The 17,068-nt window shown below is 40.4% G+C and overlaps 1 protein-coding gene across 1 annotated transcript in view; it reads right to left on the bottom strand.

The window, feature by feature from the left end:
• Positions 1-665: 665 nt before the first annotated feature.
• The window catches only part of REDIC1 (regulator of DNA class I crossover intermediates 1), a 65,489-nt gene continuing 49,086 nt past the window's right edge, over positions 666-17,068 (bottom strand). The window contains exons 12-14 of the mRNA XM_059681136.1: positions 14,059-14,128; positions 5,360-5,442; positions 666-1,133 (exon numbers count right to left, since the gene is read on the bottom strand). Of these exons, the coding sequence (XP_059537119.1) occupies positions 666-1,133; positions 5,360-5,442; positions 14,059-14,128 (621 nt within the window). The remainder of the gene's footprint in view (positions 1,134-5,359; positions 5,443-14,058; positions 14,129-17,068) is intronic.

Genomic DNA, 17,068 nt, shown 5'->3' with positions numbered 1-17,068 from the left:
GAAATCCTTATATAATATTTATGGGGGAAAACATTAGCTATTTTAAAATTAGTGAACATAAATCATTTTTCCATTGTTGAACAGTTTTTTAATAAAAGCATTGACTTTTTTTAATCTTAAAGAGAATAACATTTTCCTTAGTAGACATGTATCCACAAAAATGTTATCTCAACAAAACAGGAAATATATTTTATTTAAAAAATTAGTGCCAGAATTCTTAATGAGGGTACAATATTTAAGATAGTATTTAAGAAAATTATTATGAGGTTATGAAATATATTTGATATTATTGGTATTTTTTTCTGTCTGAAAATCTTGGAACATTTTGCTAAATATGTGACTGCACTAAATTTTAAAGTAAGTGCACAAGAAAGGAAGCAATTAAAATATTTTTAATCCATAAATAGAAGCAAATAATGTACTGAATAATCACCATAAGAATGATACATAGTAACTTTATATATTTTTTCTAAATACTTAAAGATATATTAATGCTATTAAATAAATACCTATATAAACTTATATTAAAATGTTGTAAAACAAACCATAAATATATCCTCTGGATATTTTTACCTTGTATTAAGTTACACTTTCTCATTCCATACTATGTTGATGAAATTCTGAATATTAAGTGAAATGCCAAATCAGGCAGAGATTTTAGAATTTCAGTTGTTCTTAAGGATTTCCTGCCCTCCAGTGGTATCTGCCTTAATGTTTTCACTGCACCTTTCAACATTACAAAGAGAAGACTCATTACTTCTACACTTACACTGTGAAATTATATCACACTGTATGGCAGCATCTAATCTTTCTTTCATTACAGGTTCACTCTCTGTTTGTACCCAGGCATCACATCTCACAAACTGTACAGTGCAGTTATTACTGGTTTGGTTTTGTAATACATGTGTTGAATTATGCTGAGACTGTGCAGACTGATCTGTGTTATTTTTCATTGAGACCTGGTGAAAACTTTCAGTTTGTTTATGAATTTTGTCATTGTTTTTAACAATCCTATCACGTGGAAATTCTGCCATCCTTTCTAAATAAAAATTATTAGTTGTTTCTTCAGTTTTGATGGATCTCCTACTTGAATCTTCAATTTTCTGCAATGTTTGATCTTCATCATCAGATGGCTAAAAAAAAAATTAGTAATTTTTCTGTAAATCATGCTTAAATTTAAAAAAATCATTCAATCACTTCAAAGCACCAATTCACAGTACAAAAAATTTCAAAACACAGAAGGGACTTTTGCAAATCAAGATGGATATTTGGTTTTTAAAAACCAAGGTTATGACATTTTAAAATAGCAAGAACAATAATAACCCTTGTAGTAAAAATACAAATGGTTAAAAAAGAGAAAATAATTTTGTCGTTTATCATAGGCTACATCATCCCCCTGCCCTCCACTCAGAGGAAACAGTATACAGCATACTCTCCAATCACTTAAAAGAGTGGGGTAGAAGTCATAATTTTGAAATAAATAGCTAGCACATAAAGCTTCTATTATTCACTCTCTGACTTAGCAAGTAAAAAATATCTATATTGTACCTTTTATGGGCTTAGTCTCAGAAAACATATAACTTAAGGAGAGTTACCAACTAACAGGAAGTCAAATGGCTAAAAGAAAAGTTAAATAGCAATAAATATTATAACATATAAAAAGTTAAATTTTAAGAACTTTTTACGGGTCTAGATTTCAATTTACTAGCTTGAATCTTTCACCTTCATGAAAAATGTATCTTTTAATTACTAGTCTTTTTACAGATATCTTGTATAAAATTGATTATTCAAGCTGGAGAAAAAAAAGCAAAGTTAACATAAAAAACCTAAAATGAGGTACATACCTCAGCTGATTGGCACTGAAATAGAAAAAGCAAGCCCAAGAAATAGCATTGAGACTGGCTGGCACAAGTTAGAGAAAACAACCTCAATAAATTTATTTACTCAAGAAATGAATATTCGTTAGCATCTGCAATGTGAATGAAGCAGATATGATAGCTACTCTCTTACAGCAATAATACTCATGGGTAGAAATTACATTAATCAAATAATCATACACATGTATGTTTAATTATAAACTGAGAAATACACTAGGAAGAACAAGTATGAAGCATTTTGAGAGCATAACTGAGGGGCCTAATCTACACTGAGGAACTAAGAAGGGACTTTAGAAGAAGTGACATACTTAAGCTAAGATCTACAAGATGAATAAAAGTAAGGTAGAGGAAACAGGACACATAAGAGCCCTGAAGCAGAAAAGAGATTAATAAGCTAAGGAAAGTGAAATGTCAGTACCTGTAGAGAGTGGAGAGCATTCTAAGAGAATACTAGAAGTTGGAGATATTACTAAGGCCAGAACGCATACAACCTATACCCACTGTATTTTAGATTCCAAAGTAAAATAAAAATCCACTGAACAAATAAAAATAACATGATTTTAAGTTTTCAAAAGATCATGATGATGGAGAAAAAGTGGGAAAGTAGAAGTAGAGAAATCTCTTAAGAAACAACCACAATAGTTCAAGAACAAGATGAAGATATCCAGACTAGGACACTAACACCAGAAGAGAAGTAGATATATATGGACTTTATTTTGGAGGCAGACTTGATTGGATAAAGTGATGGAATAAATGTAGTTCAGGAAAAGAGACGAGACAGAAAGAAATAACAAAGTTAACTAGTAGGTTTCCAGTGTGAGCAGCTGAAAAATGTATCTACTAACATGAGAACTATCAGAAAGATAGGGGCATTCATTTTAAAGTATGAAAATAAGTAGATTTTTAAAAAATATCCATAAAGACATATCCAATAGGAAAGTGAACATCTAAATAAGGAGCAGGGCTAAAGTTTTGAGAACTATCACGGAATAGATAGTGAAGTCATTGGAGCATATAACATCATCCAAAGTTCAGAGTGTAGGTTAAGAGAAGAAAAGGTCCTGTAGCATACCCTAATCATTACCACATTTAAATAGAGGTAAGGGTGTACTAGAAATGGGCAGAAGCTTAAAGTATCACTCAGAGAGGTCTGAAGAAAACCGAGACAGTGTGTAATCATAAAAGCAAAGGGAAGCAAATGTTTCAAAACAAGAAAATAATTATTTTTATCAATGTTACTAGGAATTCTCATAAAATAAAACCGAAAAGTGTCAATTGAATTTGGCAACACTGAGGTCATTGATGTCTTTCCTTTAGCAAGAGCAGTTTGTACAGTGAGCTAGAGACAAAGGCAGATGAAAGATTACTCTACCCTGCAAAGCTATCATTTAGAATTGAAGGTCAGATAAAAGAGCTTCACAGACAAGAAAATGTTAAAGGAGTTCATCACCACCAAACAAGTATTACATGAAATGTTGAAAAGCACTCTTTAAGAAGAGGAAGAAAACAAATTTAAAAAGGTCAAAAATATGAACCATAAAATGGCAATAAATATATAATCTACCAACAATTGAATCTAAAAATCAAAATAAATGAACAAGAAATCTAATGAAGAAAATAAACTGATGAATAACACAGAATCAGAGGCATGGAAACATGGAACAGACTGACAAATCTCAGAGGGAAGATGAGGGGCCAGGAAGAGATTAACCAAACATCTTGTATGCATTTATGCATTATCTATGGACACAGACAACAGGGTGGTTAAGACCTAGGTTAGGGCAGGAACCCGGGGAGGGGAAAAAAGGGACATACTCTCAACAATAAAGATTTTTAAAATAAATAAGTAAAAATAAAATATATTAAAGAAAAAAAGATGGAAGCATTAATGAAGTAGAATTCCACTTAAACATGTGATTTAAGAGAAATGCAGCATTCCCACTCAGAAAATGACATCACTCCAATCTACACTAATAAAAGAGAAAAATGGTAATTGGCGTACGACGATACCCTTTTCATTGGCTAATCAGGGCTATATGCAAATTAACTGCCAACTATGATTGGCAGTTAACTGCCAACAAGATGGCGGTTAATTTGCATATGTAGGCACAATGCAGGGAGGCGAAAGGGAAAGCAGGAAGAAGCCCCCTGCCACTGACAGTGATCGGAAACCCAGGGGGGAGCTAAGAGCTGGGGGGCAGGGCAAAGGCGGCCCTGGGGCCGCCTTTGCCCTGCCCCCCAGCCATGATCAGAGAATCAGGCGCCTTTGCCGCCCTGGCCAGTGATAGCAGGAAGTAGGGGTGGAGCCAGCGATGGGAGCTGGACACGGTCGAAGCTGGCAGTCCCGGGAGCTAGGGGTCCCTTGCCTGGGCCTAAAGCGGAGCCCACGATCGCGGGGCCGCTGCAGCTGCGGGTCCCCGCTGCCCAGGCCGGATGCCTAGGCCAGAGGCATTAGGCCTGGGCAGGGGTGGAGCCTGAAACCGCGGGGAGCTGGGGGTCCCCTGCCCAGGCCTGACACCTCTGCCGGAGGCCTCAGGCCTGGTCAAGGGGCCGATCCGGTGATTGGTGATCAGAGGGTGATGAGGGTCAACTCCTCTGGCCGAGGCATCAGGCCTGGGTGGGGGGCTGAGCCGGGGATTGGGGGGATATGATGGTCCCCTTGCCCAGGCCTGAAGCCTGGGTCAGAGGCATCAGGCTTGGTCGGGGGGTGGAGCAAGCGATCAGAGGGAGATGGGGGTCCCCTGCCCAGGCATGATTCCTGGGCCAGAGGCCTCAGGCCTGGGCGGGGGCCAGAGCCAGTGATCGGGGGGAGATGGGGGTCCCCTGTCCAAGCCTGACACCTCTGGCGGAGGCGTCAGGCCTGGGCAAGGGGCCGATCAGGTGATCAGAGGGTGATGGGGGTCTATGCCTCTGTCAGAGGCGTCAGGCCTGGGCAAGGGGCCGATCCTGCGATTGGAGGGTGATGGAGGTCAACGCCTGAGGGCTCCCAGTATGTGAGAGGGGGCAGGCTGGGCTGAGGGACACTCCCCCCCACACACACCCAGTGCACGAATTTCATGCACCGGGCCCCTAGTTATTCATATAAGCCTTGAGACTTTCTTTTTTGTATGTATTCTTGGTTGTTTTAGGGTTTCAATTATTGTAAGTGGATTCTTTTAAAAACCTTTTAAAATAAACACAACTTTATTTTACACACACACACACACACACACACACACATCTTGATAAGAAGGGCTTTTGTAAATAACAATGAATACATCCATCACTGTTATAAATGTGAATAAATGATGCTCATTTACATTTTAATTTATATTTATTTCATATTCTTACATTTTTAATATTTTTACATTTTTGTTTACATTTATTTCTATAATTTATTAGTACAACTACTTTTTTCAGAATGTAAAATGAGAGATACAAATAATTCAAAATTAGTAGAACATATATTAATAACCCCCAAAAGGTAGGGTGGCATAACTTACCATCTCTGAACTAGAACTGAAACAACTATCTGTTGCCCTTGGAGAGTAACTGGAAGACAGACTACTCTGTGAAGAATCATTATCTGAAAATAAAGGTTTAATTTATGAAGAATAGTATTTACTAATACTCTAGAAAATATATACATAAGCAGAAGATATTTACTGGTGAACTTAAGTTTAGCTAACACACTATAGAGCATTTTCAAGTATGTCAAAACTAGTTAACATTTTGGGCACTTGGCAGCTTGAGTTTCTGACAGGGCATTATGGGTTTATTCTACATTTAAAAGGATTGTTATCTACAAATAAGAGTACATACATAAGGAAAGAAATGAGTAGAGTAAAACAGATTGCATTTTTTTAAAATACATGAACCACTTCTCATGAATAAAGTGTCAACCTGCAGGAAGGAGGAATAAGTCAAGTTTTAAGTACCAAATCACCAGATATTTGCTAATACAGTAAATGAAGCTTCATTGTACAATCTAAACTATATGGAAAAAAAATGATTCAAAGCATCCAATATGATATTCTTTCATTATTGCTTACTGAGTTCAATTATGATCATAAATAAACTTTAAAAGTGGGCCGGATTATGCACAAATACTATAGATCAGCAGTAGCTTAACCACTCCTCTCCTTGTTTGTGAAAATGGGTTTCCCATAAAGGTGCCCAGCCTGAGTGGCTCAGTTGAGCATTGTCCTGTGCACCAAAAGGTTGACGGGCTTTGTCAGGCAGTTAATTAATTAAAATATTATTTTTCTGGGTTTTGTGATTGCGATATTTATCAGTATAACACTTTATTTTCTTGTGGCTAATTTTCTTACTCTGATTAAACATACAATTTTGTATCCAAAAAAATGTGCAAAGGGAGGTATAACTCTTTTAGAAATTAAACATACTATAAAGTAATCATAATAAAAATTCTAGTATGATATTAGCACATGAAAATTAGGAAAGACCAATGGAACAGTAAAGAAAGCACCAGACCAGACCCAGTATATATGGAAAGTTAGTACATAATAAAAGTGGTATCATAAACACCTAGGGAAAAGATGTATTTTAAAAACTTGAATCAGCCCTAGCTGGTTGGGCTCAGTGGACAAAGCGTTGGCCTGCAGACCGAAGGTTCCAGGGTTTGATTCGGTCAAAGGCACATACCTCGGTTGCAGACTCCTCCCCAGCCCAGACCCTGGTCAGTGCGTGTGGAGGAAGCAACCAATCGATGTGTTTCTCTCACATCAATATTTCTCTCTGTCTTTCACTGCCTCTTCCACTCTCTCTAAAAATCAATGGAAAAATATCCCCAGGTGAGGATTTTAAAAAATGTACAAAAAAACTTGAATCAGTGTTTACCACCCAAAGTCAAATCTCCTTCCATCACCATATACATATTTGACTCCCTTTATCCTTTACTTACACAATGCAATATACAGATGATGTATTACTTAAAACCTATATAATTTTATTAGCCAATGTCATCCCTATAAATTTAATAAAAGATAAATTAAAAAATGGGCTTCTTTTAGACTAAAAATTTAAACTTGAATCAATACATATTTAACAGTTTAAATCAGGATAAACTCCAAATGGGTTAAAGATTTAAATGTAAAAATATAAAATCATATTAATACCAGAAGAAAATATAAGTGAATTTAGCCTGGGAGTGTAGAGCAAATTATAAAAAGATTGATAAAACTAACTGCATAAAAATGGTGCCTTTGCAAAACAAAAAAACACTACAAGCAAAGTAAAAACCAAAAACCAGTAACAAAGTAGGAGAAAATATTTGTGACATTTCACAAAAACCTAAATCTCTTTAATATATAAAAATTCTTAAATATCAAGAAAAAAGTCTAAAACTCAATTGGTAAAAAATATAAATAGAGAATTCATGGAAAAAGAAATGCAAATAGCCATTGGACATTTTTTAAAAGATGCTGGGCTTCACTCAGACAGATTACAAACTCAAACTTCCATCTTTATTAAGACTCGCTAAAATTCCTAAATTTGACATTAATTTCTCTTGCTGAGGTTATGGAGTAAAAGGCACATTTCTGGTGGAACTGCTACATGATACAACAGGGAATTTGGAAAAACTCTACCTAAAAAACAATGTACAAGATTAAAAATGGCTGCAGAGTAGGAAGCTGCTGCACGGACATGCTCCCGGAAACAAGCTGGAATTACAACTCAAATACGAAAAGGCTTCCTAAATAATCAATGGAAAACTCACAGGAGAGAATCGTGATACCCAAGGACCGAAGGTGGAGACTACATAGGGACTGGTAGTAGGCGCGGAGGCAAGAAAGAACTGGCCAGGCACCCACAGAAGGCAACTGAAGTCCCAGAGAGATATCTCAGCTGAGGGATGCCATTGAGATTCTGGGATCTAATCCCGAAGCTGGGCTCCCCTGCAGAGAGCACCAAACTGAGGAGGATACCCATATAACATCTGGCTGTGAAAAGCAGTAGGGTGCTATCTGCCAGGGAGTGGCAGCTGAAAGTTCAGGCACCCACTTAAAGGACCAATGCACAAAAATTCCCAGTGGAGCCACCCACCTTGTGCTCTGGCAGAGGAAGGGTGAAGTGGACTGGAGCTGTGAGAGCGGAACCCAGGACTGGGGACTCAGGGGATAGAGCTCAGAAGGCAGACATCCCAAGTTTCCTGGGCTGAGTCATTCCCTCACATAGAAGAGGACATCTTCCCACAAAGACATCTGCCTTGCCTGGGGAGAAAATAGTCAATACACCCTATTGCAGCGGTTCTCAACCTGTCGGTCACGACCTCTTTGGGGGTCGAATGACCGTTTCACAGGGGTCGCCTAAGACCATCGGAAAACACATATATAATTACATATTGTTTACAGTAGCAAAATTACAGTTATGAAGTAGTAATGAAAATAATTTTATGGCTGGGGGTCATCACAACATGAGGAACTGTATTAAAGGGTCATGGCATTAGGAAGGTTGAGAACCACCGCACTATTGGAAAACACCTTGCCCTGAGGCTACTTAAGAGATTAAAAGTCACAATTAGCCTCCAGGCAGAAGCAGCTGCCCACTCTGTTAAAAAAAACTCTCACCACACCTGAGGACTATTGACTGGGGACAATTCAAGTAGAAATCCTATTGTTCTGTAGACAGAGGAGATCTCTGGAGGCTTTGAGTCTTTGCCTGGTCCAACTAGTCAGAAACTGCTTTTGACACTGTCTTACACTAGAGATTGAGAGGTGTGGAGGATCTACCTAATACATAGTCACAAACCCAAACAACCAAAATGAGGAAACAAAGAAACAACCCCCAAATGAAAGAACTAGAGAATTCTCCAGAAGAAGATAAATGAAGCAGAGATAAGAAATTTATCTGAAACAGAGTTCAGAGTAATGATGTTAAAAATGCTCAACAGTATGAAAAAAGATATAGTAACTATGAAAAAAGAACAGTCTGAGATAAAGAATGACATAACATAAATAAAGAATGCATTAGAAGAAATACAAGCAGATTAGGGGAAGGTGAGGTTTGAATGAGTGAATTATAAGACAGAGTTGAAAATATCACTCAATCAGAGAGCCAAAAAGAAAAAAAGAAACAATTAAAAAACAGGAGGACAGCTTAAGGGAACTGTGGGACAATGTGAAACATAATGATATTAGAATAGTAGGTGTGCCAGAAGAGGCAGAAAGGGAGAAAGGAATAGAGAAGGTGTTTGAAGAAATAATGGTAGAAAACTTCTCTAACCTGGTAAAGAAAAAAGTCACACCAGTTCAGGAAGCACAGAGAACCCCAAACAAGAAGAACCAAAACAGACCCACACCCAGACACATCATAATTAAAATGCCAAAAATTAAAGACAAACAGAAAATCTTAAAGGCAGCATGAGAAAACTGTTACTTATAAAGGAGTTCCCATAAGGCTGACACCTCATTTCTCATCAGAAACTCTACAGGCCAGAAGGGAATGGCATGAAGTTCTCAAGGTAATGGAAAGCAAGGATCTGAGACCAAGGTTACTATATTCAGCAAGGCTATCATTCAAAATAGACGGTCAAATAAAGAGCTTCCCAGTTAAAAAAAGTCTAAAGGAGTTCATCACCACCAAGCCAGCATTACAAGAAATGCTAAAGGGATTGCTGAGAAGAAGAAACAGAGAGAGAAACCTAGCCATACAGAATTAAAATGGCTATAAAACTCTCTCAATAATAACTCTAAATGTAAATGGATTAAATGCTCCAATCAAAAGGTGCAGGGTAGCTGAATGGATACAAAAACATGACCCAACTATATGCTGTCTACAAGAGACCCACCTCATGTATTGCATGTATTATTATATGTAAGGTCATTTTTCTTGAATAATTGGTGTTTATTGCATGTAATGTTATCATATTTAAAATAGCTTTCCTTGAGATATTAATGGTTATTGCATGTAACATTATTATATTTAAGATCTTTTTCTTGACATATTAAGATTTATTACATGTAACATTATTATATTTAAAGTCTTTTTTCTTGAAATTAAAAAAAAACTGAAAAAAAAACACAATGTACATTAAGTCCTCACTTAACGTTGTTGATAGATTCTGCAACTTTAAATGAAAACAAACATATAACTATAAACCAGTTTTATCATAGGCTAATTGGTATAAACAGGAGTTAAGTTCCTACAGCATCTAAGCAACACTGTAACAAATCTAGAGGCCCGTTGCACAAATTCGTGCATGAGTGGGGTCCAGTTGGCCAGCATGGCAGTGCGGGGGAGGGGCCTGGAGAAGACCCACTGAGCTGGAGCTGAGCATGGGCCCCAGGCTTCCCAGAAGGACAGCCTCAGCAAGGAAACAGAAACCACCAAAAAGCTCTGCAATCAGGCCCTGAGCTCCCTTTGGCCAGGCAGACTCAGAGCTGGTGTTTCTGTGTGTACATTAGACACAGCCCAGCACTCTCCTTTGTCTACTGGTCAAATCCATTGCATCGAAAAACTTATTCCCCTTCTTCTCTTTGGGCCCTTACAACAAATACAGGCCAACTGAAAGATGCAGGCCCCAGTGGCAGAGCCAGGCCCCACAATCACCTGGAATTTAGGCCTAAGACAACTGGGTAGCAATCTCCACAGAACAGAACACACTGTCTTAGTCTTAATTCTCCCCTAAAATGTGCCCAGCTGCTCCTCTTTAGCTGTGATAGACTGAACTAAGGAACCAAAGACCGAGTTTCCTTTGAGGTGCGATCCACCAGGAGCCGGCTGATAGCAAGGCCCCTCACAGGCAGCTGCCTTACCCCCAAGCTCAGTGTGTTCTGAGCCTGTCCATTTCTGGTGGTGCCAGGTCCTGGGCTACTGGGCAGGCAGCAGACCTACAGGGTTTCTCTCCTCTGCCTTCCTGGCCTCCTGAGCAGTACCCTCCGGCCCAGGGCGCCAGGTGGCTGTCGCTAGTCGGGACTCAGAGAGCAAAGGAGCTGGACACACAGGTGGCCAGGCTGCGCCCCTCACCCTGCTTCTCAGTCTTGCTCGCATGGATCAGGCCAAAGCGCGCTGCCCGAGACTGGTGCCACATGAGGAGGGTCACAGTGGGGAAAGGGGCACCGGGCCTCTAGTCATAAATAAAGGATGAGGAAATGTTTAGTTATGGAGAAATCTATAAAATATTTTATTAAATAAATGAATCCATTAAATTCATTTATAAAATACTAGGGGCCCGGTGCACGAAATTCGTGCACTGGGTGTGTGTGGGGGGGGGAGTGTCCCTCAGCCCAGCCTGCCCCCTCTCACATACTGGGAGCCCTCAGGCATTGACCCCCATCACCCTCCAATCGCAGGATCGGCCCCTTGCCCAGGCCTGATGCCTCTGACAGAGGTGTCAGGCCTGGGCAGGGGACCCTCATTTCCCCTCATCACTGGTTCTGCCCCCAGCCCAGGCCTGATGCCTCTGGCCCAGGCATCAGGCCTGGGCAGGGGACCCCCAGACCCCTCCGATTGCTGGCTCTGCCCCTTGCCCAGGCCTGAGGCCTCTGGCCCAGGAATCATGCCTGGGCAGGGGACCCCCATCTCCCTCTGATCGCTTGCTCCACCCCCCTGCCCAAGCCTGACGCCTCTGACCCAGGCTTCAGGCCTGGGCAAGGGGACCATCATATCCCCCCAATCCCCGCTCCGCCCCCCACCCAGGCCTGATGCCTCTGGCCCAGGCATCAGGCCTGGGTAGGGGACCCCCAGCCCCCCGCCCAGGCCTGATGCCTCGGCCAGAGGAGTTGACCCTCATCACCCTCCGATCACCAACCACCGGATCGGCCCCTTGACCAGGCCTGAGGCCTCCGGCAGAGGTGTCAGGCCTGGGCAGGGGACCCCCAGCTTCCTGCGGTTGCAGGCTCCGCCCCTGCCCAGTCCTAACGCCTCTGGCTGAGGCGTCCGGCTCAGGCAGCGGGGACCCGCAGCTGCAGCGGCCCCGCGATCGTGGGCTCCGCTTTAGGCCCAGGCAAGGGACCCCTAGCTCCCGGGACTGCCAGCTTCGACCGTGTTCAGCTCCCATCGCTGGCTCCACCCCTACTTCCTGCTATCACTGGCCAGGGCGGCAGAGGCGCCTGATTCTCCGATCATGGCTGGGGCCGCCTTTGCCCTGACCCCCAGCTCTTAGCTCCCCCGTGGGTTTCCGATCACTGTCAGTGGCAGGGGGCTTCTTCCTGCTTTCCCTTTCGCCTCCCTGCATTGTGCCTACATATGCAAATTAGCCGCCATCTTGTTGGCAGTTAACTGCCAATCTTAGTTGGCAGTTAATTTGCATATAGCCCTGATTAGCCAATGAAAAGGGTATCGTCGTACACCAATTACCATTTTTCTCTTTTATTAGTGTAGATTCTATATTAAATAAAATATCCTATATTACATTTACAGTGAGAAAGACAGGGAACTAAGACATCTGTACATGTGTATTTATGTATATTTTAGGCTTTATTTATAAAAACACACTGGAGCCCTAGCTGGTTTTGCTCAGTGGATAGAGCATCAGCCTGCAGACTGAAGGGTCCCGGGTTCGATTCTAGTCAAGGGCACATGCCCAGGTTGCGGGCTTGATCCCCAGTGAGGGGCACGAGGAGGTAGCCAATCAATGATTCTCTCTCATCACTGATGTTTCTCTCTCTCCCTTCTCTGAAATCAATAAAAATATATTAAAAAAAAAAAACACTGAAATAATAAACCATAACCAACAAATACAGTTACTCATATAAGACAGATAAAACAGGGATAGAAATCAAGGTAATATTTTACAAAGTCATAACTTAAATAAAAAATAAAAAGTCCAAAAAGATTTCTAGGAAACCTACAAGACAACATATTCTAAAGACTCCATCACAGAATATCTAAAAAGTGTCCTAAACTTTTGTCCATAAAAAGACAGTACAGAATATAAAGACCACTCAGATATGTATTTGCTACACACAAGCCTACAAACAATTAGTATCTATGATATATGAAACATATATAGGATACATACACGGAGTTATATTTAAAAGACACATCTAATAAGGAGAAACAAAATTCCTAAAATAAACATGGGCAGCAGATATGAAAGGCATTTCACAGATAACACATAGATGGCCAATCAACCTAATTAACAATTAGGGAAACATAAAATAAAATTATAATGAGATAGAATGCTAATAACGATAAAGAAACTAACCCAGTTGAAGTGAGAACATGTAGCATCTAGAACTCTTATCTCTTGCTAATGGAAGTTTAAACTGGCAAAAATACTTTGGAAAACAATTTTGTATTACCTAAAGAGGTGAAGATGTGTGTATTACATGAACTAGCCAATTCTACTACTAGAACTATACCTCAGAGAAACTTTTATACACGTATGGCAGGTGAAATGCCAAGAATTACCAGAGTAGCATTGTTTACCATGGCAAAATATTCAAAACAACCTAAATAATCATTGCCAAAAGATGCACAAGTATATTACGGTACATTTATATAATAAAAGGCAGTATAGCAGTAAACAAATATTAAAATTACTAGAGCCCAGCCAGCATGGCTCAGTGGTTGAGCATCAACCTATGAACCAGGAGGTCACAGTTTGATTCCTGGTCAGGGTATATGCCCAGGTTGTGGGCTCGATCCCCAGTGTGGGCACGCAGGAGGCAGCCAATCTATGATTCTCTCTCATTAATGTTTCTATCTCTCTCTCCATCTCCCTTCCTCTCTTAAATCAATAAAAATATATTTAAATAAATTAATTAAATGAAATTACTAGAGTCACAAATTTAAAGTAGATAAACTTAAAAATATAGTGCTGGATGAACAACAACAACAAAAAAAAGCAAGTTGCAAAAAAATAGAATTTGCCTCAATTTGTAGAAAGTTCAAAACCAAGCTATGGAAGTGTGTGTAGTATCACAAAATCAAAGTCAGGATAATAGTTACCTCTAGGGGGCAGAAGAGGTAATGCAATAGAGAAGCTCTTCAAAAGTATTTGTTATGCATTATTTCTTAAAGTACAAAGTTAGTACAAAGATATCTGTTTTATTTGTTAAACTGTGTATTTATCATGTGTAATATATTTTACCAAAAAATTTAAAAGGTCAATTGAACTACTACTATATTCTAAGTTAACTGTGAAAAGTACTAGCTGGCAAAACATTTATAAAAAATTTGTTTAAATGAACTGATTTCCATTTCAATGTGTTTTTTTAAGATAAAATTTACTTACTGTTAAAGATTTTCTTTGTAGATTTTGGTGCACCTTTTATAGAACATGTTCCTCCTTCTTCAATCAGATTCTAGAAGAAAAAAATTTTAACAACTCCCAAGTATATACAATAATGTCCACTATATCTCTCTTTTCATCCCACCAATTCTTTTCTATAGTATTCTTCCTTCATATGACTTTAACTGAACAGAAAGAATTTTGTTTTAAAAAGTACAAACATTAGCCTGTGATGAACAATAAATAAAATTAAAATTGCTTTAGAAACATAAGCAAAAGAATAAACCAGCCGTGGGCAAACTACGGCCCACGGGCCGGATCCAGCCCGTTTGAAATGAATAAAACTAAAAAAAAAAAAAAAAAAAAAAAAAAAACCATACCCTTTTATGTAATGATATTTACTTTGAATTTATATTAGTTCACACAAACACTCCATCCATGCTTTTGTTCCGGCCCTCTGGTCCAGTTTAAGAACCCATTGTGGCCCTCGAGTCAAAAAGTTTGCCCACCCCTGGAATAAACACTTGCTAAGAAAAGAATTACTGACAAACAGAAAAGGCTTTAGGTAGTTACAGTAAATGCAGTTGAAAAAAGACAAAGCTATTAAGCTATTTGAAGATTTATTCTGTTATTTTCATTTTCAGGTTTTTTGAATAAAAACTTTTACAGCTATAAATTTTCTGTAGAGCACAGCATTGGTTTTATTTTCCACCAATCCTATATAATAAAAGAGAAACATGTAAATTGATTGTCCCTCCACTACGCTCACCAGCCAATCAGGAGTGAATATGCAAATTAACCCGACAAAGATGGCAGGTTAATTTGCATGCACAGCCAACAGGAAGAGAGCAGAGCGGGAGAGCCGGCAGCTTTGGGGGACATGGCTGCCTCAGAGCACAGGGAGCACCAGGAATGCTGGGAATCGTAGTTCTGGTGGCAGATGGATCTCCTAGACATTAGAGCAAAGTGGACCTGCAGCAACTTACTGTTGTGGTGGGGGATGGAGGGAAAGCAAAGGTGAGAGTCATAAGTAAAATCAGAGTGTGTAGGAAAAATTAAAGAGAAGATATCCTAAAACTACCAGGAAATCTCCAATGAAGCAAAGAAAAAAGATGCCTCTATTATTCTGTGAGCAACAAACAAAACTGGGTTAGGGGTCGCAGACAATTCACTCATATGATTGCAAAGACAGACAGAAACTCCCGGATTGGAGAGGGCTCCCCTGAGGGCTCCCAGATTGGAGAGGGTGCAGGTCAGGCTGAGGGACCCACCATCCCCCACCATGCAAAAATCTTCGTGCACCGGGCCTCTAGTTTCTATATAATTCATCTTTCATTCTTTTTATTTTTTAAAACCAGAGTGTTTCTTAATGTCAAAGAAAGTAAGGGAGGTTAAGCATCATTTTTTGTTGTGTTGATAATCTAATTCGATGAATTTTTATGAGAGAATGTGGCTATGATGTCAATCACTCCTTAGATAAATCTCTTGGACTTTGTGGCTTACTGCATGAATTATGTTTGCAAATGTATCATGGACTTACAGTTAATATATATTCTCTGTGATATACAGTTTTAGATAGACAAATAGGTGGGGTAAAGGAGAAACCATCTAGTTGCAACCAACCCAGTTTCCTTTCCTTTTAGGCATACAACTAGATTATGTATCCTAGCCTCCTTTGGACTAAATTTGGAAATGTAATTTAAGTTCTGGTGATGGGCAGAAGTAGTGTACACTACTGCAAGACCTGACCCATAAAAATATTCTCCACAATCCTCCACTTCCTCTTTATTTCTGCTCACTGAAATCACCATAAACTTCAAATATGGGAACCACCAGTTAAAGTAGAGTCCTTACTAGCCTGAGGTCAGAAATAACTTTATTCAGCAGAGCCTTTGATCCAACCCCACTATCCAATCATTCTTAAAGTCTTGTATGTTCAACTTCAAAAAATATTCAAGCCCCAAACTTGCAGCAGGAACAAACTGAGAAAGCTAGACAGACTCCAGAGCTGGCACACACTCCTATATCCACTTCAGATCTGTTGCTGGAGGATAACAGACAAACAAGAGCATCCTAAAGAGAAGAAACTGAATTGTTCAAGAAATGCCTCCATCCTTTAGAAAGTAAGCCTTCACAATGCCTGCCCAGGAGGATTAAGTGGTATGGCTCAGTAACTCTGTATCTTCTCTTTTCTGAATAGGTATCTTTACTTCCTTGCTCTAATACTATATAGTTTCTTTATGTATATCTTTTTATGTTCAACCTTTATTATATTTTACACTAGAGGCCTGGTGCACAAAAATTTGTGCACTCGGGGGGGTCCCTCAGCCTGGCCTATGCCCTCTTGCAGCCTGGGACCCCTCAGAGGATGTCCACCTGCTGGCTTAGGCCTGCTCCCTGGGGGATCAGGCCCAAGCTGCCATCAGACATCCCTCTGGCAGCCCGGCAACCCTCGGGGGGTGTCCACTTGCCAGCGGGGAGCAGGCCTAAGCTGCAGTCGGACATCCTTAGCGCTGTTGAGGAGGCAGGAGAGGCTCCCACCACCACCGCTGTACTGGCAGCCATCAGCCTGGCTTGTGGCTGAGCAGAGCTCCCCCTGTGGGAGTGCACTGACCACCGGGGGCAGATCCTGCATTGAGCATCTGCCCCCTGGTGCTGTGTGTCATAGTGACCAGTCATTCCCAGTCGTTCTGCTGTTAGTGTCTATTTGCATATCACCCTTTTATTATATAGGATAGAGGCCTGCTACACGGGTTTGGGCCAGCTGGTTTGCCCTGAAGGGTGTCCTGGATCAGGGTGGGGGTCCCCACTGGGGTGCCTGGCTAGCCTGGGTGAGGGGCTGATGGCTATTTGCTGCTGGTCACACCCCCTTCAGGGTGAGGGTGCCCACTGGGGTGCCTGGCCAGCCTGGGTGAGGGGCTGATGGCTGTTTTCAGGCTGTCCACACCCCCTTTAAGGTGGGGGGTCCCCACTGGGGTGCCTGGCCAGTCTGGGTGAGGGGCTGAGGGCCATT

This window comes from Myotis daubentonii, chromosome 2, assembly GCF_963259705.1.
Source record: "Myotis daubentonii chromosome 2, mMyoDau2.1, whole genome shotgun sequence".
Lineage (NCBI taxonomy): Eukaryota > Metazoa > Chordata > Mammalia > Chiroptera > Vespertilionidae > Myotis > Myotis daubentonii.
The sequence above is the reverse complement of the archived record's forward strand: the minus strand, read 5'-3'. Positions and strand labels throughout refer to the sequence as shown.